Below are 23695 nucleotides of genomic sequence, written 5' to 3'. Positions count from 1 at the left end.
ATAACCAGATCAAGAGTGTTACTTTCTCTGGTTGCCTCTCGAACATGCTGCTGCTGCAGAAAACAATCATCCAATAAATCCACAAAAGTCTGACTGGTGTGTGAGTGACCAACCCACAAGTTCCAGTCAATATCTGGGAAGTTAAAATTCCCCATTATAAGACATTCAGATTTACTGGCCCACTCTATTTCTCTGTACAATTGTTCATTGTACTCATTCAAGTCATTAGGCCTATAACACACTCCTACCCTTATTTTTCCTTTCGCAGTGCTTATCTCGCACCAAACTGACTCAACAGAGCACTGTTCATCTATATTAACTGGGTGCACTTCCTTTGATTTTATGTTTTTCTTAATTAACAGCATAACACCCCCTCCCTTTCTGTCCTGTCTATCCTTTCTGTACACATTGTACTCCCCAAATTCCAGTTCTGCATTCTTTATATCTTTGTGACACCACGTCTCTGCTATCCCAACAATATCCGCCTTTGATGTCTTGACCAACACTTCAAATTCATCAAATTTATTTACTATACTTCTAGCATTGGTATACATGCAAGCATACATGCTCCTATGCCTATTCCTGGTTACCCTAACACATCCCATATACCCAACTATTCCATGATGACTGCCATCCGTCCCTGAAACCCCCAACACCCCTCGCTCCAGGTCGCTTCTTATTCTAATAGAAGTTGTGCAAGAATCGCCTTCACCTCTGCCTGCGGTTACTGTTAAACTATTAGTCTTTGTATCCCCCCAAACTAGCAGTTTTCCGACCCACCTAACACTGCCTCGATAGCATCAGCAAATATTCTTGCACCCTTTCTATTTAAGTGTATCCCATCCCTGTAGAAGCAATCTCTCCTATTAACAAGTACAGTCCAGGCTGAAAAAAATTCTACCCCTTGAGCCTTGCACAATCTTTCCAGGGCCGAATTGATCGACAAGGCTCTCATCATATACTCCCTCCTATCGTGTCTGGGCAGAATTGCAGACACTTTCAAATTCAACCCTATTTCACGGCTTTTTTTCAACAGTGACCTGTACTTGTTGAGTAATTCTGCCGGTCTCCTACTCTTAATATCATTAGTGCCAACGTGTACAACTATATCACCTTTTGTGCCCTTGAAAGATGATATCCGCTCTACAACGTCATCAACCTTTGCCCCTGGCAGACATACCCTGGTCCTGTTCCACCTATCCTTTTTACAAAGGATGTTCCCCGTTTCCCTGACAATAGAGTCACCAACAACAACTAGTTCCTGTGGGACCAGCGCATTCTGCCTTAGGGGTTGCCGCTGTGTTGCGTGATGACCAAGTGCAAGCTCTGGCGTTGATGTGGGCAGCTGAGAGCCTGATGGGCCCCTCAATTTAGTTCCTTCGAGGGCATCCACTCTGTCCTTCAAGCTCTCATATAGGCCCATAAGAACGCTGAGTTGTTGCCTGATTTCGATACACTCCTTGCATCGCGCACACACAAAGACATCCCCCATGGCAATATCATGTTCCGTTCCAGAGAGTTCGGCAAACATTTCACAAGTTGCACATTTCTTTAGGCTGTGATGCGTTGGAGAATTGCCCCCCTCAGTTCTCCCCCGAGTCACAGCACTCCTGCCACTTTGTGACCGTTGCTTTGCTGCTCTAGTTTGGGGCATGGTAGTTTAAATTAATAAAATCAATAAATTAAATATCAATAGTATTTGAATAGAAACTATTAAATAGAAACAGTGAAGCGTATTACTATATAATTATGCGTTAGAGCTACCTAGCTACCTCAATTAAAAAATTTGAATTCCCTACCACTATATCCAAAAACAATGGCTACAGAAATGGAACGAAATAACGGTTTTACCTATCGTAAGTAAAATCCACAAAAACTCTTTATCTAAATTAAAAATAAAAAATAACCAGCGTAACTATAACTATATGACTACGTATTAAGTACAATATAAAATAACAATCATGTAAATAACAGGTAAACACTTATCGTTTTTGCAGAGCCTGTAACTGATAGCTGTAACTTTTAAAGAGATTCAAAGAACTGAACCTTGGGGGACACCGGCAGTGGAGAAGTTAGAAGACAGAGAGCCATCTACCATCACCCCCAGCGAACGATCACAGAGAAAACTGGATGACCAATTACTAAAAACAGTTGGCAAACCATAAGATGGAAGCTTGTTTAGAAGACCTTTATGCCAAACACGATCAAAAGCCTTTGGGATGTGAAGAGAAACTGCTTGTGTTTCACCAAACTTTCCTTTAAATTAGTCCGTAAATGGGTAACATGCCAGAATATCACCAGTGGATCGACACTCATGGAATCCATACTGGCAACTGTTGATCAGACGGAAGGTTTCCTAGATAGTTTAAGATTTGGCGGTTAATTGATTTCTCCATTACTTTAGAAAGAGTAGAAGTAATTGCAATGTGACGATAGTTAGATGGGAGGGATTTGTCACCCTTTTTAAGAACTGGCTAGATATGAGCAAATTTCCAAGCAGAAGGAAAAACACCTTTGGAATAAGAAAGTGAAAAAAGCAGCAAAAACAGGAGTAAGTTCAGGAGCACAGGTTTTGAGAACAAGTGGAGAAAAGCAATAAGGACTTGGAGCTTTCTTAGCATCAAGATTTGTCAAAATCCTTCTGACATCCTTTTGACGGAAGACCACAGGAGGCATTGAATCGAGCATGGTGGGAGGTGTTTTACCAAGATCATTAACACATGAGTTGGAAGAAAAATGGGATGCTAGCAGGTCATCTTCATCCTTGGCTGAAGTGACAACAGAACCATGTGGTTTTGACAGAGTTGAGAGAAGAGATGGGCAAAAGTTGTGTCCAATAGCATTGGCAAGAGACCAGAATGCTCGGCTACCATTAGGGTAAGAAGCAAATTTTCTACTCTTAGCCTGTTCAAAATCTAGTTTGGACTGATTAATAATTGCTTTACAATTGTTGCTAGCTTTGGTGTAGGTAGAAAATGAAACTGAAGAATTGGAAACAAGCTAATTACGATATGCAACATTCTTCTCTTGAACAGCCTTAGCACATTTATTGGAAAACCAAGGTTTAGATAAAGGACAAGATTTGAATGTGGAATAAAGAATTCCATTCCTACAAGAATAATTTCACTGACACGATTAGAGCAAATGTTGACATCAGAAGTTTTGAAACAGTCCAACCAAGGAAAAGAAGAAAAGAAATCTCGCAGGTCATCCCATTTTGCATTCTTGTAATGCCAAACAATACGTGGTTGGGAATAGCCATGGTTAAAGGCTCCATTGGAGAAGTGAGAATCACCAAGTTGTGATCTAAGGTGGCTAAAGGACCACTCACTTCGACTGTGTACTTAGAATGGTTGTTTGTGAGAAAAAGATCAAACGTGTTGGCTGTATGCTTAGGATTTTCCAGTATTCTTGTAGGTAAATGAGCAATCTGTGTGGATTGTTCATTTACTGCCATTAGTAATTGAAAAATTACTAATGGCAGTAAATGACTGTCATTAGTAGTGTGTATATACACACACACACGCACGAACGCACACACAGAGTTGTGTATATAAAAAATAAAGGTAAAGTGCAGCCATTATCAACCCACTGCAGGATGAAAGCCTCCTCAGCAATTCGTGCTGAGGGAAATGAACCATAATCTGCCACGCTGGTCCAGTGCGGATTGGCAGATCAACTGTATTCAGCAGTCAGGGGCTTGAACCCTGGTCTACTCAAAGAGTGCGTGCTACTGCACTCCCGCTCCCGCCCACTCGGCTATGGAACTCCAGCTGGAGTTGTCAACATTAAAATTACCTCACTTCCTCTCTTTGCAAAGTGAGTGGAGCTTGTATATATATAATACCAAAATTATATATATACATAATTTTTTTTTTTTTTTTTTTTCTTTTTTCTCTCTCTCAAGTAACTCGACTTATTTCATTTAGTAAAGTTTGGTTAAGTTACATCTAGGAAATAAATTTTCAAAAAATATATATATATTTTTTAAACAGCATAACTCCTTTCCCATTTATTAAGTTGGGTTAGTATACTTTATTTTATTTTATTTTTTTTTTAAACAAAATTTTAACTAAATTTTTATCTTTTAGAAAAATGTGAAAGTTGCTGTGCTAGGAGCAAGTGGTGGAATTGGACAACCCTTGTCATTACTTCTAAAACAAAGTCCATTAATTAGCCATCTTTCTCTCTATGATGTTGTACATACTCCTGGTGTTGCAGCAGATTTAAGCCATATCAACAGTAGTGCCAAAGTCACAGGCCACGTGGGAAATGATCAGTTAGATGTAAGAACAATATTGTTATATTATTTTAATGTTTGGTTATCAGTAACTTATTAATTTTAAAAGTTAGCAAACTATTTACCTACTGAAAAATGTAAGTATCACTAATGTGATACAGGCAGTTCCCAACTTTACGAGTTAATTCATTCCTAGTGCGCGCTTGTAAAGCGGGAATTAAATCCCTTAGACCTAATGTTAAAAATAGGGGTTACTTTCTCGACATTGAAATTAGTTAGCTAATTTGTTTGTTTAAACAATGATTGTTTTATCCAAAGAAATGAAAATGTAGCCTGTAAAATCAAGCAAATTATAATAATAAAGAAATTATGTATGACTTACAAATGTTAATGTTTATTCTTCATCATCGACTAAATGCCCACTCGTTGATCACTTATTATTGGCTGGGCACTCGTTGGTTTGTTGCACAAGAAGCAGTCTTCTTCAGAAATGCTTCAAGAGGCATTTGTTTCCAAGATAATCTTCTCTTTTCTTTATAAATTTCAATAGCATGCATAAGCATTTTTTAACGAAACTCACAAATTGCAACTAACATGATTCGTGTGGAGTAACAAATTTACGAAGCTTTAAAAAAAAAAGGAATGAAGAGAAGATTCTAAATATGAGATCGATGCACTGAATAGCAAACCCAGTTTGCTATAGCTTTGTACAGAAAGTGGCATTTATTGATGGATATTGAAGTAAATATTTCAGTGTGTTCTTCATTTAGCTTACTATATAAATCCCTGTTAATTTTTAATGTAAAAAAATTCTTCTGCAACAAATATGTGTAAATAGTAGTGACAAGTAGGGAAATGCAGTTGCACAGTGCCTACCAATGAGCCTACTATAAGTAAAAGGTGCCTTTTACTTGTAGTGACAAAATACCAAGGGCAACTCATGAAGTCCTCCACAATATGAGATCGATGCACTGAATAGCAAACCCAGTTTGCTATAGCTTTGTACAGAAATTGGCATTTATTGATGGATATTGAAGTAAATATTTCAATGTGTTCTCATTTAGCTTACTACATAAATCCCTGTTAATTTTTAATGTAAAAAAAATTCTTCTGCAACAAATGTGTGTAAATAGTAGTGACAAGATGAATTTTAAAATTCATATAGTAATAAATTTTCACAAATCTACTATATACATTCATAAATCTACTACTACATTTGCTTAAATGCATATAGTAGTAGATTTTATATTTTTCTGTAAAGATTAGTACGTTTTAAAAATGAACCAGTAACCTTTTAAATTTTGACAGCACTTGGCTGTCAAAATTCAGGAAATGTTCCTTTTAGCATTAGCAGAGACATATGATACAAAAAAAAACTTACAGCATCGGCCAAAAAATAAAAAATAACCTTTCCATTTCACCCATCTATTCATTCCAAATGTTTGTCTAGTTCTGCCTTGAATTTTTTTAAGCTATTAACTTCCATGGGCCTCACACAGGACCCTAAATGTACCTGTGATGCCGATGAAGATTGGGGTCAATGTCTTATGACTGCCCCAATTATCATCCCCACAGATGTATGCTAATCGGCAAAATAAGACCTATAAACTGTGGAGACGAGCAATTGCTAATCTCTGATGACTTGCATTACATGGCCTTCTATGAGTTTTCTCAAAACGTTTTTGAGACTAGGAAAAAAAAAAACCATGCTAAAATTGTTTAGTGAGACTCCTCCTTCCCCCACCACAATTTGACACATACTTACCCAATTACAACTTGAACTCAAATGTGTCTGGCCTGTTAGAATGTTTTTCACCTAGCTACAGGTTACTAAATTCATTTTATTTTCTCAAAAAGCTTCAGACTAGGAGAAGAAACCATGCTACAGTTATTTAAAATGAGACCCTCTTATGACTTGAACTAAAATGTCTGCCCTGCTAGTGTGTTTCCCACCTAGCTACAGGTTATTAAATTCATTTTATTATCAATATATTATTAATGTATGTGTCTTCTTATAATGATGCTTCTTAAAATTTTTACTTCATCATTTTGTTAATATGTGCTCTCTATAAAAATTTCTTTATATGATGTATTATTTTATATGTATGATTTTCATTTGTATGTTATTTATTATTCTATTTGTAATGGTAAATGTGAGTGAATATGTGTATTAATAAGTATGTATGTGAGTGTATTTGTGTAAGTATATGAGTGCATGTAGGCGTGTGTTGACGAGTTTGGGTTTTTTTTTTTTTTTTTTTTTTTTATGTGAACCCCAAACACAAGAGGTATTAGAACCTATATTACTTAGTACCGTGCTTGGGTTGGAGGTTGAGAAGACGAAAGAAGATATTTGTTGACATTGGACTTGAACTTCTGTAGATTGTGATTTTCAGGAAATACGTATGAAGGAAGGTTGTTCCAGAAAACGGCAGTTGAATGAATAAACAAGGAAGACGAAAAGTTGGTTCTGTGGGTTTGAAGTTGGACAGTAAATGGATGTTGGCTGGTGGCAGCACATGTTCGGACTGTTTTGAAAGAGAGAGTGTGAATTATAGAAGCCAATTCAGAAGAACAGTGCCCATGGAAGTATCTGTAGAAGATGCATTCAGCAGAAACAGTACGTCTATGAGAAAGCGAGTGGAGAGACTCTGTTAGAGATGAATCATTAATTAACCTAACTGCCCTCTTCTGAATGGAATCAAGAAGCCTGAGAGAGGTTTTGGGGGCACCACCCCAGATGTGGGAACAATATTCCATGGCAGGGCAGATTTGTGATTTATACAGCGTGAGCAGCTGTTTGGAAGAAAAGTAACGCTGAGAGCAAAAGAGAAAACCAAGTTTTTTAGATGCAGAAGAAGCAATATTTGTAATGTGCTTGTGCCAAGAGAGATTAGAAGTCAGGGTAATCCCCAAAAGAGATATATCATTTTGCCTACAAATCGGAGTGTCACTGAAGATAAGCATAGGAGCAGAAGACTCCTTTTTGCGAGATATAAGACAAGACTGAGTTTTAGAAGGGTTGAAATCAACTAAGTTGTCTTTGCCCCACTGGAGAATTACCTGAAGATCGGCATTTAAGGAATTGGTAGCAGATTTTTGAGAAGTTGAAGCTGATTGAGCAGGACAAGGTTTCTCAAAATGGAAAGTGGAATGCAATGTGCTATCATCGGCAAAACTATGGATAGGATTTCCAGTCGATGGAAGAAGGTCATTAATATATAAGAGGAAAAGAGTGGGGGAAAGAACTGAACCTTGGGGGACACCAGCAGTGGAGAAGTTAGAAGACAGAGAGCCATCTACCATCACCCCCAGTGAACGATCACAGAGAAAACTGGATAACCAATTACTAAAAACAGTTGGCAAACCATAAGATGGAAGCTTGTTTAGAAGACCTTTATGCCAAACATGATAAAAAGCCTTTGAGATGTCAAGAGCAACTACTTGTGTTTCACCGAACCTTTCCATTGAATTAGTCCATAAATGGGTAACATAAGCCAGAATATCACCAGTGGATTGACACTGACGGAATCCATACTGGCGATCGTTGATCAGACAGAAGGTTTCTAGGTAGTTTAAGAGTTGGCGGTTAATTGACTTCTCCATTACTTTAGAAAGAGTAGAAGTAATTGCAATGGGACGATAATTGGATGGGAGGGATTTGTCATCCTTTTTAGGAACTGGCTGGATATGAGCAAATTTACAAGCAGAAGGAAAAACACCTTTGGAATAAGAAAGTGAAAAAAAAGGCGGCAAAGAATAGGAGTAAGTTCAGGAGCACAGGTTTTGAGAACAAGTGGAGAAATACCATCAGGACCTGGAGCTTTCTTAGCATCAAGATTCATCAAAATCCTTCTGATATCCTTTTGACGGAAGACCACGGGAAGCATTGAATGGAGCGTGTTGGGAATGGTGGAGGTGTTTTACCAAGATCATTAATACATGAGCTGGAAGAAAAATGGGATGCTAGCAGTCACCTTTATCCTTGGCTGAAATGACAACAGAACCATCTGGTTTGGACAGAGGTGGGAGCAGAGATGGGCAAAAGTTGCGGCCAATAGCTTTGGCAAGAGACCAGAATGCTCGGCTACCATTAGGGCAAGAAGCAAGTTTTCTACTCTTAGCCTGTTCAAACTCTAGTTTGGACTGATTAATAACTGCTTTACAATTGTTGCGAGCTTTGGTGTAGGCAGAAAATGAAACTGAAGAATTAGAAACAAGCCAATTACAATATGCAATATTCTTCTCTTGAACAGCCTTAGCACATTTATTGGAAAACCAAGGTATAGATAAAGCATGAGATTTTAAAGTGGAGTGTGGGATAAAGGATTCCATTCCTGCAAGGATAATTTCAGTGACACGATCTGAGAAAATGTTGACATCAGAAGTTTTGAAACAGTAATCCGACCAAGGAAAAGAAGTCTCTCAGGTCATCCCATTTTGCATTCTTGTACTGCCAAACAACGAGGTTGGGAATCGCCATGAGATAAAGGCTCCATTGGAGAAGAGACAATCACCAAGTTGTGATCTGAAGTGCCTAAAGGAGCTCTCACTTCGACCGTGTACTTAGAAGGGTTGTTTGTGAGAAAAAGATCAAGCGTATAGGCTGTATGATTAGGATTGTCCAGTATTCTTGTAGGTAAATGAAAAATCTGTGCTAGGTCATTAGTAATTGCAAAAGCCTCAGCATCTCGACCTGCTGGGTCGGTGTGACTAGAAAACGGAAGCCAGCTGGAATTGTGAACATTAAAATCACCAAGGAAAATTGCCTCACTGTTAGGAAAGTTGGACTGGAGAAAGTCAAGTTGCAAAGAGAGGAAGTCAAAGAGCTCCAAGTGATTAGTGGAGTTGGGAGAACGGTAGAGACAACAGATGAATTTGACACAATGAGGTACAGAGATTTTAAGCCAGAGAAGATCAAAGAGGGAAGATTCCAAATTGCCAAGTCTCGGACAGGGAATATCAGAACGGACATATGCACAAGTACCACCTTTGAGGCGAAAGGAATCATACAGCGAATAATTTGGGCATCTGAGATGAGCAGTAGTTGAATCAACTGATAACTGAGATTCTGTCAGAAAAAGTACATGGGGTTTGGCAGGCTGCAAGTGGAAATGTACATCGTTGAGATTAGAATTGAGACCACGTATATTTGTGAAATGAATTAGGAAGTGCTTGGGAGGTTTAGATCTTTTCGCAGATAAGCTTGCTCTATTAGTTTGAAAATTCATGGTGTATTCAATAGTAAGAAAAAGTGGGTGGGACATGCTGTATGAAGTAATGAAATTTTTGGATATGGCGTACACGTGGTAACAATATACCAAGATCCTTGACATAACGTGGCCTCGACAATGCTCCCCGCATACACACTACTCGGACTCCCTCCAGTCGCTATCTGGCAGAATAGAGGTAGCAAGATTATACACTAGCTGATCCGGAAACCTCCTAGAGAGTTACCAATAGGTTCGGTCCGGTGTACTAACTAGCGGCCGGCCTGTGAACACCGTTTTAGAGCTGTACCCTCAAAATGTAAGGAATATTGGATCTTGCCACGACATTCATCATAAACTCAAAAGTCGTCAATCATACTGCATGATGGAAGAGATAGGGAAGGATTGACTGGAACTTAGCTCTAGAGACTAAACATGGGTTCCACCACTTCAAGCCTCCAATAAGCAAAGTGGTGGTATTTCACTGGTTGATGAGTCGTGTCTAAAAAATATATAAATTCATACACCGACCATTGAATAAAATTTTTAAAATTTAATATGACTACAATCTTTACACAAAAATATTTACAATAAACTATTGTGGAATGCTAAAAACTGTAATAAAAGATCATTTACAATAAAATTTGCTAAAATATAAAACATTAAAAGCGCTAAAAACTTGAAGCTTTCGGGAGCGTCAGCTCCCTTCTTCAACAGTGATATGACTTCCTGCAACATCTCCTTAAGTAGCAGGCTCACGGTACCTCCACACGTGGTATTTCTCCATGTGGTTCAATCGGCACATGGTCAGAACTGGAAGCGGAAATGTCTCGGGAATGTGGCAAAGAAAATCGTTCATCCAACCTTAATATAATTGTTTCAAAGATAGGATTAATACGTATACCTCTATCTCTATTCATGATATTCCTGCTGGATGAACTAATCCGTAAACCCTCGAGCCATTTACACTCCCAGTATCCATGTGCACGATCCAAAATAATAGCGTCCTCCGGGGAGATTTGATGCTGCTTCTCCCAAAAATGTTCGGCCACAGCAGACTTGTTGTATTCAGCGGTTCTTATGGCATTTAAATATTCCCCCAGATGATCCCTGAGCCGTCGTTTTGTTTCCCCCACATAACACTCCCCACAATTTTGCCACGTTCCCGAGACATTTCCGCTTCCAGTTCTGACCATGTGCCGATTGAACCACGTGGAGAAATACCACGTGTGGAGGTACCGTGAGCCTGCTACTTAAGGAGATGTTGCAGGAAGTCATATCACTGTTGAAGAAGGGAGCTGACGCTCCCGAAAGCTTCAGGTTTTTAGCGCTTTTAATGTTTTATATTTTAGCAAATTTTATTGTAAATGATCTTTTATTACAGTTTTTAGCATTCCGCAATAGTTTATTGTAAATATTTTTGTGTAAAGATTGTAGTCATATTAAATTTTAAATTTTATTCAATGGTCGGTGTATGAATTTATATATTTTTGAGACATGAGTTTTCCCAACCTCAGAGGCCTCTTTCAGGATATGATGAGAGTCATCTACCACCTAGAAATTATTGCTGGAAAACAAGCTTCTATCTGTCATTGTGGAAGTTGATAGTATAAATAAATCCAAAAAAGAACTAGAGAAAGTTTAGGAGCAAATGGATGGGTGAAATGGGGAGTGTCGTGAGTTTGCTTTCTTTTTGCTGATGCTGTATAAGTTTTGCCAAGGAGAAATCCTTGGCAAAAGATGCTAAGAAAAACAGCAAGGATTTCTTTACTTATATAAACTCTAAAAGGAAGGGGATGAATCTGATTGGTCCACTTGACATCGATAGTTCGACTGTTGATGATCCTGCTCAGATAGCAAAGAAACTGAATGAGTATTTTGCATCTACATTCACACATGAGGAATTATTATTAAGGTTTGAAAATGGCAGAAGGTTATCAAATTGTAGCAGGATACTTAATGATTTTGTAATAACTGAAAGCAAAGTGGAGGAGAAATTGTTGAAGTTAAACATAAGAAAAGCACCTGGGGTGGATGGGATCTATCCAGTTATATTAAAGGAGTCGGCTAAGCAAACCCTTAGCCATAATAATGAGAGCGTCCTTGGACTCGGGAGGTTCCCACGGACTGGAGATGTGCAAATGTATCCCCAATTCACAAAGGGGGATCGAAGGGTGACACGAGTAATTACAGACCAGTTAGTTTAACTTCTGTTCCGGGTAAAATAATGGAATCACTGGTTAAAGATGCATTGCAGGATCATCTAGACAAGACTGCGGCAATAATTCAGACACAGCATGGGTTTGTTAAGGGAAAGTCTTGTCTGACAAATTTGATAGGATATTATGATGTTGTTACAAAGGAACTGGATGCAAAAAATAATTTTGATATTAGCATTAGCATTAGTAGAGGCATTTGATGCAAGAAAGCAAGCTTATGCAGCATCAGCCAAAAAAAAAAAAAAAAAACTTCCACTTCACCCCTCTGTTCGTTCAAAATACCTGTCCAACTGAGCCTTAAACCTATTTAGGCTATCAACCTCCACGACAAGGGATGGAAGTCTGTTCCACCAACCAACCACCCGCTGGCTAAAGGCAAATTTCCGCACGTCTATCCTACATCTGTCTTTCCTCAATTTGAATTTATGCCCTCTCAGGTGATTTTTCTGAGCTAGAGGAAGAATCCCATCAGCATTGAGCATGCTTAAACCATTCAAGGCTTTATACACCTCTATCAGATCACCTCGCTGGTGCCTAGTCTCCAGACACTGTAATTTGCAAAACTTAAGCCTTTCTTCGTAAGAGCACCCCTTTGTTCCATTCACTAATCTTGTTGTCCTTCTCTGTACTCGTTCCAGCAGCTCTACATCCTTCTTGAAATGAGGTCTCCAGACCTGTATACAGTATTCTAGGTGTGGCCTGACCATCGCCTTATACAATGGAATAATCACCTCCTTATCCCTGCTGGAAAAATTCTTGTATATCATTGACAATACTCCATGAGCTACTCTTGCAGCCCGTCTGCACTGCTCAGAGAACTTCATATCTGCCTGCACAACCACCCCCAAGTCCCTTTGATTCTCTACCACTGTCAGTGTAGTACCACAGAGTTGATACGTTGCTCTGGGGTTGCTGTTTCCCATGTGTAGTACTTTACATTTATCAATGTTAAACTTCATTTGCCACCTCTCAGCCCATCTGCTCAACCTTTCCAGATCCTGTTGCAGCAGCATAGTGTCAGTAGTGTCCTTGACAACCCTGCCAACCTTTGTATCGTCTGCAAACTTGGACATTAAGCCCGATATACCATCATCAATATCATTTATAAATACAGAAAACAATAATGGACCCAACACTGAGCCCTGAGGGACTCCACTAATAACATCAGTCCACGATGAGCAGTGTCCATTGATTACCACTCTCTGTCTTCTCCTCCTCAACCACCCCTTTATCCATAGCAGCAATTTGCCTCCAATGTCACACTGCTCCAATTTGTGTAGCAGTCTTCCATGTACAACAGTATCAAAAGCCTTTCTAAGATCCAAGTATATAATATCAAAGTTATTCCCTGCATCCAGTTCTTTTGTGACTGCATCATAGTATCCAATCAAGTTGGTCAGGCAAGACCTCCCCCTTAACAAAACCATGCTGTGTCTGAGTTATAACTGAAGTCTTGTCTAAATGATCCTGCAGTGCTTCTTTAACCAGTGCCTCCATTAATTTTCCTGGAACAGAAGTTAAGCTCACAGGTCTATAATTACTTGTGTCAGCCTTTGATCCTCCTTTGTGAATTGGGGTCACATTTGCACATTTCCAGTCTATGGGTACCTCCCCTGAGTCCAAGGAAGCTCTCATAATTATGGCTAAGGGTTTGCTTACTTCCTTTGCTGCCTCCTTTAATATAACTGGATAGATCCCATCCACCCCGGGTGCCTTTCTTGTGTTTATCTTCAACAGTTTCTCCTCCACTTTACTCCCAGTTATTTCAAGATTCTGTAGCTTACTGCTAGAGTTGAATACACCTCTGGCATTCCCCTCGCTGAATAACTCCTCATGTGTGAATGTCGATGCAAAATATTCATTTAGTTTGTTAGCTACCTGAGCAGGATCATCAACACTTGACCCATCAATATCAAGTGGACCAATCTGATTCATCCCCTTCCTTCTAGAGTTTATATAAGTAAAGAACTCTTTGCTGTTTTTCTTTGCATCTCTTGCCAAGGATTTCTCGTAATCTGCCTTTGCCTGCCTAACCTCCTTTGTAACTTGGTTGCATATCAACTTGTATCTATCATAGGCTTCTGTGTCATGTGTTATCATATATCATATATTTGGATTTCAGGAAAGCTTTTGACATTGTTGCGCATGGAAGACTATTGTACAAATTGGAGCAGAATGGTATTGGTATTAAGGGTTAGTTGCTACAATGGATAAAAGGATGGTTAAGTGGTAGAAGACAGAGGGTGGTAATCAATGGGTGCTGCTCTTCTTGGACTAATGTTATTAGTGGAGTCCCACAGGGTTCGGTGTTAGGTCCACTGTTGTTTTGTATATTTATCAGTGATATTGATGAAGGTATATCAGGCTTAATGTCGAAGTTTGCAGATGATACAAAGGTTGGCAGGGTTGTTAATGGCAGTGTGCTACTGCAACAGGATCTAGATAATTTGGGCTGGGCTAAGAAGTGGCAACTGAAGTTTAACCTTGACAAATGCAAAGTTCTGCATATGGGTAGAAGTAACCCCAGAGGAACGTACCAACTGTGTGGTACTACACTTAAGGTAGTAGAAAATGAAAAAGACCTGGGAGTAATTGTGCAGTCAGATATGAAGTTTTCTGAGCAATGCAGACAGGCTGCCAGGGCAGGTCATGGGGTTTTGTCAATGATATATAGGAATTTTGCTACAGTGAAAAGGAGGTGATTATTCCTCTGTATAAGGCAATGGTCAGGCCACACCTTGAGTACTGCGGACAGGTCTGGAGGCCTCATTTTAGGAAGGATGTAGATTTGCTTGAGCGTATACAGAGAAGGGCAACAAGATTGGTGAGGGGAATGAAGGGATCTTCTTACCAAGAGAGGCTTAAGTGCTGCAAATTGCAGTGGCTGGAGACTAGGCACCTACGTGGTGATCTGATTGAGGTCTATAAGGCCTTGAATGGGTTGAGCACGCTGAATTCTGATGGGATCCTTCCACTTGTTCAGATTACGAACCTGAGGTGGCATAAATTCAAATTAAGAAAAGAAAGATGTAGATTAGATGTGCGGAAATTTGCCTTTAGCCAGCGGGTGGTTAATTGCTGGAACAAACTTCCATCTGTCGTTGTGGAAGTTGATAGGTTGAATAAATTTAAGGAGGAACTGGACAGGCATTTGGAGGAAATGGTGTGTGTGTTTTTTTTTTTTTTTTTTTGGCTGATGCTGCATAAGCTCATACACTTGCTTTCTTGCATCAAATGCCACTACTACTATATCCACACTTGCGATTTTGTCACCCCTCTCCCCCACCCACTGAGCGCTGTTTTGACCGGGAAAGATAATTTTAGCCACCTCCATGTTTTTTATTGTGGAAAATATTCACGGCGCTTTAAAATTCACATTTTTTTGTTTCATTTTATATTAAATCGGTGATCGCGAAACCGCGAATAGCGGGGGTTTACTGTACTTGTCTACAGTACTGTTAGGAGCAATCAAATGAGTGAATTCTAACTACTGTTTAGGATAACTAATGCTCACATAATAGGGCTAGCAATGGAAATGTGGTGTCACCAAGAAGTAGGGGCAAGTTTCAGTGTGGTATGTACAATGTATTTAGGTGAAACAGGGAAGATAGAAGGGGTGGTGGAGTCACACTTCTTATCAAAGCAGCCTCATCATGCCAAAATTAAAGAAGTAAAGCACAATCACCTTGATAGTTATATGGCAGTCATAGCATGGGTTCATTAAGGAGAGATCCTATCTGCCCAATCTGATTGACTAATATAACAGTTAAAAAAATGGACCGGATGCAAGAAATTATTTAGCTTGACTCAATGCTGGGCCCCTTGCTGTTTTAACTGTTTATTAATGACATTAATGAAATGCATATAAAGCTTCATGTCTATATTTCAACATGATATGATGTTTGGGCTAGGTTATTAATGACAAGAATCAAGGCATGATACTGCAACGACAGACAAATTGGGCAGATGATGCTTTGCAGTATTTCCAATTTTGCCAGCAATTTGACAGTTTTCTCATTAATTATAGTATCTCATTAATTAAGTCATCTTAAATCAAAGAAACATACCGTTTGAGAGGAAGTGCTGTGAATTGCAGTTTATCAGAAATTAAAAAAAGATTTTTTAATACCCTTGGAGGAAAATTTAATACTGTTGGGAGGGGTTGCCAATTACATCAACTTCTAAGACATTTAGAGTGAATGGTGCTATTTCAGGAGAGCAGTGTGCTATAGCAAACAAGTACTGAATGGCACTACTTGGAACAAATTTTGTTGACACTACCCATGCCAAGATTTTTGGTAAAATCATTTGATATGGGAAGGGTGGAAATTAAGGTCCATTTTTCACCCTTCATTTAAATTTATTATACGGTTCTTAAATGGCTAATTGCTGATCAGAATGGATTTTTTCACACTTTAGCAACCATTTCAAAATTTCTTTAAGTTTAAAGTTGACCCAAATATTTGTATTCCTCCTTGACAGATTTTCAACTATTTTGTAAATATTTCATCTAATTGTGCAGGCAGATATGAATTTTTCTGAGCAGTGCAGAGACAGTCTGCAAGAGGAGCTCATGGTGTATTGTCATTGATATACAGGAATTTTTCCAGCAGGGATAAGGAAGTGATTATACCCTTGTATAAGGCAATGGTCAGGCCACACCTTGAGTACTGTATACAGGTCTGGAGGCCTCATTTTAAGAAGGATGTAGAGCTGCTGGAATGAGTCCAGAGAAGGGCAACAAGATTAGTGAATGGAACAAAGGCTTAAGTTTTGCAAAGTAGTGTCTGGAAACTAGGCACCTGTGAGGTGATCTGATTGAGGTGTATAAAGCCTTGAATGGTTTGAGCATGCTCAATGCTGATGGGATTCTTCCTCTTGCTCAGAATAATCACCTGAGAGGGCATAAATTCAAATTGAGGAATGACAGTTGTAGGATAGATGTGCAAAAGTTTTCGTTTAGCCAGTGGGTGGTTGATTGCTGGAACAAACTTCCATCTGTCATTGTAGAAGTTGATAGCTTGAATAGATTCAAGGCAGAACTAGACAAACATTTGGAGCGAGTGGATGGGTGAAATGAGAAATTTTTTTTTTTTTATGCTATATAAGCTTACTTTCTTGCATCATGTGCCTATGCTAATGATAATTGAAAGCCTTACTTGAAGAAGTACCACCAAATGCAGTTCTTAACATTTGAAGATTTCCACTCCATTTTTTCCATTATTCATATGCAGCTCAGTAGTGGAGCGGGAATTGGCTCGAACAAGTAATGTGGTAATCCCTTCTCTTTGTTTACCCTCTCCCTGTTTACCCTCTTTTGGCCCTCTACTTCCACTGGTTTTTTTATTTTTTGTAAAAAATAAAATGGCAGTGAGATCAGTGGCAGTTGAGGCAACCAGTATTGAGTTTCTCTATCAGAAAAATTTAGTGGGACTAAGCAGGTTGCAGATGCTAATAGACATTATTGAGATTAAGACTGAGACATATACATTTGTGAAATTAACTGAAGTTTTTGGGAGATTTGTTCTTTTTTCTATATCACTTTTTTTTCCCATTAGTTGTTATATTGATGTAGGTGAGTTTGAAGGGATGGTAACATGTATGAAGTGATGAAATTTTGAGACATGAATGTTTGATTTCTTGATGGTGTACATCATAATTCAAAAAAACTACTCTTACTGTATGATGGGAAAGATTCAGGAGCTTTGCTTATCTGAAGGGGGGTAAACGTGGTTTTGCTAGTTATGCCTTTATTAAGCAAATAGATAATATTTTACTTCTTAGTGAGAATTACCTGCCAACTATTATTGCTGTTACAGGCTTGGCTGTCATTGTGTGTGGGGGGGGGAGATGCTGCACCTATGAGCATTTACACTTGGGTGGTCACCTCCATAGGCATTTACAGTATTTTTGTTCCTTCCAGAAAAAAGGGAGGATATACCCAGGGTTAGTAGCAGTCTCACCAGTTTGAAGGTGCAAGCAGAGAGAATTTGACTGTCAGAGTAACCAGACTTCAGGTTCCAGATCAGGGGGTCTGATTAATACCAGATCCCACAAGACATTAGGAAAAATCATTATTCTCACTAATTTCATGCAACCAGACAGAGAACTACGATTGCATCATGCAAATGGTGAGCCTCCCTCCACAACCTGACAGATGCCTTGGACCCACTGGAGTTCAACATAGCAAAAATGATCAACTATCAAAGCTACAAAACATCAAACTCACTTCACTTGCAAGCTGAGGGATCTCAACGTTTAGCAAATGTGCCCAGCTAGTCTGCATCTGATGAAGATCTTCAGGCTGTAGCAGTGGACAACTCCCCAATAGGTTCTCCACAGCCCTAAAGTTTGCCTGGTTCCCACTGAGGGACCCTCCCTTTCTCTCCTTGGGATGCCGGCACATTTGAAGTCAGCAACCCATAAGACCCCTGGATCTGTGAAAGCATTGCTATTTACATTCTACAGGCCATCAAGTTTCATAGCCAACTTAGGGAACAAGAACCTACTCTTGTGGAGGTTAAACTTCTAACCTCCACAAGAGTATTATTTACAAGAGTAAATTTCCGCCACAAGAGTTGGTGGAAATTTATCCAAACTCCTATCCACAGAAAAGACCACTCCTTCCACATCAGCCAGGCCAGCAAGGAAGAGTTGTAATCCTTGACACTGAAGTAAGTGACAAGGATTATAGCCAGCTACTACTTGCCAACAAAAGATTTCCAGCTGCACAGGACAAACATCTATAAGATTAAGTCGAACCTTATAAAATCCCTGGAGAAGAGAATCAGGTTTGTTTTGAAGGAGCTTCTCTATACAGGTAAGTTAGACAATCTCGCCATTAATGCTCTAACCCTAGGGTGTCAAACTGGCGGCCCGCGACAAAATTTTTGCGGTCCGTGATGCCCAAAAATAAAATGTTAAAGTAAACAATTAAAAAGTACCTATTTGACTAAATTCAAAAATAGCAAAAGCTTAAATTTCCAATACTCCTTTGATCGATCTGCAATTGTTATGGTTTGAATAATAAGATATTGGCTAATTTTAAGGTGATTAGTTTTTAAAAAATTAAGCGGATGAATAAGTGGTAATTACGATGAAATGGGATTAAAATATGCGCAAGGAAGTAGAAGTGCACTAACTCCGTCCTTGGTTGTTGTGAAGTTGATTAAAGTTGAAATTCTAAATAGCGAATAAGCCAATAGTTGTAACGGTGGACTTTCGTTAAAACGTCTTCAACTGGCAAGTTAAGTGAAAGGGAACGCGTACTGTATTTAAGAAGAATTTTGTAATCCCATGATGCACTTTGTCGTTTGCGGGAATTTCAAATTGGTGAGATTCCAAACCGGAGAAAGATTGAAGGAGAGTTTCGCATTTAAAATGTTTAGATCGGAGTGGTGACGGAACCATTCTATAATGAGTTCTTTGTATTGCAAGATTTTGTAATTGTTTTTTAATTTTAATATGGTGATGGCTGAATCAACTAGGGGGTATGGTTGTTGGAGCGTACGTGTAAAGTAAGTTCAGTGTTGGATTGCCCCATTCTGAAGCTATTGTAGTGATAATAAGCTCTTGTATTAGTTGACTGGGTTGAACTGAATTTGGTTGTAGTACTGCCAATGCCAATGTACCGGCCTCCGTAGCCGAGTGGGCAGGAGTGGGAGTGCAGTAGCGCACGCTCTTTGAGTAGACCGGGGTTCAAGCCCCTGACTGCTGAATACGGTCGATCTGCCAATCCGCACTGGACCAGCGTGGCAGATTATGGTCCATTTCCCTCAGCATGAATTGTTGAGAAGGCTTCCATCCTGCAGCGGGTTGATAATGGCTGCACTTTACTTTTTTTTTTTTTACTGCCAATGTAACAGGCATTACAATTTTGTTGACATTTAATTAAGTAAATAATATTATTCATTTTGCTTGTTGGATATTTATGTGTTTCTTTATATTTATTGAAAAGTGATCCAAGTTTATTGTAGGTAGAAAAAATAAGTGTAATGTCTGTGCCTGCAAATATTCGCCGAAATTGTTCTGCAAGATTACTATGGTAAGGGAGAACGAGACGTGTTTTGTTGTTTGTAATGCGTTTTATAGGGTTATTAATATTATTTTTTTACGATGGAAATTGTGTGTTGAATTAAGTGTTGTGGGTAGTTTCTGACTATGAATTTTTTTGTTAGGTATTGTAACTCTTTGGATAGGTCGTCTTGTGAGGTGCTGTATTTAATGGCATTGTGGATTTGGTTATAGAGAACAGACTTTTTTACGTTAAGAGGGTGGTGTGATGTAAAGTGTAGGAATTTCCCCGTATGCATATGTTTTCTAAAAATCTTAGTTCCTAGTTTAGTACCCGTTTTACATATGGTAAGATTGAGGAAGTTAATTTGTTTATTAGTTTCTATTTCGAGTGTGTATTTTAGTCTGTCATGAATTGAATTAAATTTTGTGAAAAGGTTATCAATTATAGTTTTATTTCCTATTATGAGTATATCATAGGCATATCGCATGTATAGCTTTATCTCGGAAGGATAAGGTTGTAGGATCTGATTTTTAACTGTAGCTAAGTAAATTTCAGATGGGGGGGCAGAAATGCCTAAGCCCATTGGTAACCTGAATGTTTGTTGAAAAATTTTATCTTTAATCAACTTCACGACAACCAAGGATGGAGTCAGTGCACTTCTACTTCCTTGCGCATATTTTAATCCCATTTCATCGTAATTACCCCTTCATTTTTTAAAAAACCAATCACCTTAAAATTGCCAATCTCTTATTATTCAAACCATAACAATTGCAGATCGATCAAAGGTGAGTACTGGAAATTTTAAGCTTTTGCTATTTTTGAATTTAGTCCAATAAAACAGTATTTAAGACATACTATAACTTCTAAATGTCAAAGTACCTATTTATAATTCTAGAATATAAGGATTAAAAAACCTCTGTAATAAATATAAAAATAATCATTTTAATTGATAATAATTAAAAAAAAAGACTGGATCGATTGGAGCTTTGATTAGAAAGAACTAAAAATATAAATAGTAATTTCAAATGAATGAAAATTGAAATTATTATCTTTAAATAACATTGTAACTTTTTAGTTTATTTCTTTAAAAATAAGAGTTACATCTTATTTTTTAAATGGAGAAATCTTAATCTAAATTTCTTTTACATTTAAACTAATATTACAATATTGCAAATGCAGCGTTTTTTATAATTTTATCGAAAAGATACTTCATTTGTACTAGTTTCTTTGTCGGGATCTGTTGTGTTGTGTTTGTTATCTATAATTTAACAAATACCTAAGTAATCGTTTTTTTTTTTAATTTTATAATTTTAATTTCAACTATAGAATTTATATAGAATATGTCACTTTCAATATCAGTCAAGAAAAGAAAAATTGATAACGAGAGAAGAAAATTCCAAGAAAAGTGGGAGCTGAACTATTTTTGTATGGAAGTGAACAGTAAAATTACATGCTTAATTTGTAAGGAAAATATTAGTGTTGCTAAAGAATACAACATTAAGCGGCATTATAACTCTAATCATAAGGAACAATATTCGGGCTTCGAAGGAAAAATAAGAGAAGAAAAATTAAAAACAATGAAGAAAACACTTCATAGTCAACAACAAGTATTTACAAAATTCATGAAAACTAATGAATCAGTAGTAAGAGCAAGTTACGAAATAAGCTATTTGTTAGCAAAACGTTCAAAATCGTTTACGGATGGTTCGTTAATTAAAGAATGTATGATAAAAGCAGCTAAAATCGTCTGTCCTGAAAAAGTGCAATAATTTCATGATATTTCATTATCAAGAAATATAGTGGTAGAGAAAATTAGCGAAATGGCAGATAACATCAGTTCACAACTACAGGATATATCTACAGAAGTCTTGTTCTTTTCAATTGCGATTGATGACAGTACAGATATACGAGGTGTTGCTCAAGTTGCTGTATTTTTTCATGGTTGCGATAATAACATGAGGATCACTGAAGAATTGTTGGAAATTATCCCTCTTCTTCGAACTACGACTGGCAAAGATATTTTTGCTGCTCTGTGGAGCATTTTAGAAAAGTGTAAACTTCCACTTGACAGACTTGTCTGTAACAACCGACGGTGCTAAATCGAAGATTTGTGTCAAAATTGATTAGAAAATTTTAAGCTGAGTACCCATATAAACTGAAAACCATGGCTGTCCACTGCCTTATTCATCAATAAGTTCTGTGTTTAAAAATGGACGATGTATTGAAAACAGTAACGAAAACAATCAACTTTATTCGAGCGAGAGCACTCAATCTTCGGCAATTTACTTCTCTTCTTAAAGATTTAGAATCTGAGTTCGACGATCTTCCTTATCATACAGAAGTTCTATGGTTATCATGCCACAAAGTTTTAAAGAGATTTTATAGGCATTTGGAGGAAATAACAGTTTTTTTTCTTGAAATGAAAATGTATCAGTTATAAAAAAAAATCCTTTGTGGATTAAGGATTTGGCATTTTTAATTGATATTACAAGCCACCTCAATAATCTTAACATTTCATTGCAAGGTAAAAATAAGTTAATAACGAACGTGTACGATGCAATAGCAAATTTTGTACAAAAACTAATGTTTAAAAATCATTTAAAAAAAAGACGTTTTGACCAATTTTCCTACTTGTGAGCAATTAAAAACAAAATCAAAATTGCTCTTTCTCACAATATTGTGACAAAATTGAGGAAATCAAAAACAAATTCGATAAGCGTTTTAATGATTTTAAAGAGTAAGAAGATATGTTTTCTCTTTTTGTTGGACCTTTTTCATTCGAAATCGAAAAAGCTCCCACTTTGATTCAACTGGAATTAATTGATTTCCAAAATGATTCATTTTTGAAAGACAAATGTCGAGAAGTTGGAATTCCAAAAACATATTCTTACTTAGGTGAAAAATACCTGGAAATTAAAGTTTGCTGCGCAAATTATGTGCTATTTTGGGAGTACATACTTATGCGAGCAATTATTTTCATGTATGAAATTAAATAAAATGACGTGTAGATCGAAATTGATAGATAAACATCTTTCCGACGTACTGAAAATTGTATGTTCCCAGTCTTTGACTCCTGATGTTGAAAAACTAGTAGGGGGTAAATGCTGGCAGGTTTCCATGAAAAGAAATTAATTATTTCATAAATATATTGAATATTTAATTTTTAAATAAAAATAATAATATAACAATTACCATATTTCCCCATGTATAAGACACACCTTTTTTCGAAAAATTTGGGGTATAAAAACTGGGTGCGTCTTATACAGTGGTTGTAGATTTTTTTTTTTTTTTTACTTGCATTTCCCGCTTTTTCGTGCTTGTTGTCTTTGCACTCATTGCTTCCCACTTGTTACCGGTATATTAGGTTACGTTTTGCCACGTTCTGCCCAAAAATGGCTGATAAAATATTTTCGTACAATGCTGAATTCAAGTTAAAAGTGATCCAGTTTGCAAAAGTGAATGGAAATCGTGCTGTTGAAAGTAAGTTTGGTCCTCCTCCAACTGAGAAAACAATCCGAGACTGGCTACAGGAAGAAGAAACCCTACTGAAAATGCCACAGCAGAAGAAGGCCATTAGAGGCAAGTCAGCAAAATGGCCTGAATTAGAGAGGGAATTGAAGATATGGATTGAGGAGAAAGGGCAATTGGAATTCCTGTGTCCACAAAGATGGTTCAGCATGAGGCAAGAAGAATTGCTGATGAAAAAGAAGTTACTGATTTCAAAGGAGGACACAATTGGTGCTTCAGGTTCATGAAACGGAATGGACTAAGCATGCATACACGCACCAGACTTGCCCAAAAGATGCCTGAAAGCTATGAGCAGAAGGTCCTTGAATTACATTGTTTTGTCATTCGATGGAAGACACACCAGTTTGAGTTGAGACAGATTGCAAATATTGACGAAGTCCCCCTTCAATTTGATGTCCCAAGTAACAGAACTGTTGATAAGAAGGGGTGAAAACTGTAACCGTGAAGACAAGTGGACATGAAAAGAGCCATTATACAGTTC

At 37.8% G+C, this 23695-nt stretch overlaps 1 protein-coding gene across 1 annotated transcript in view; it reads left to right on the top strand.

The window, feature by feature from the left end:
- Positions 1–23695, top strand: part of Mdh2 (malate dehydrogenase 2) — a 101845-nt gene that overhangs the window by 12328 nt on the left and 65822 nt on the right. The window contains exon 2 of the mRNA XM_090387969.1: positions 4092–4286. Coding sequence (XP_090244095.1) covers positions 4092–4286 — 195 coding nt within the window. The remainder of the gene's footprint in view (positions 1–4091; positions 4287–23695) is intronic.

The sequence above is a fragment of the Mastigoproctus giganteus genome, chromosome 2 (assembly GCF_048544385.1).
Source record: "Mastigoproctus giganteus isolate SK-2022 chromosome 2, ASM4854438v1, whole genome shotgun sequence".
Classification (NCBI taxonomy): domain Eukaryota; kingdom Metazoa; phylum Arthropoda; class Arachnida; order Uropygi; family Thelyphonidae; genus Mastigoproctus; species Mastigoproctus giganteus.
Note: the sequence above shows the minus strand (reverse complement) of the source record. Positions and strands in the feature narration are given on the sequence as shown.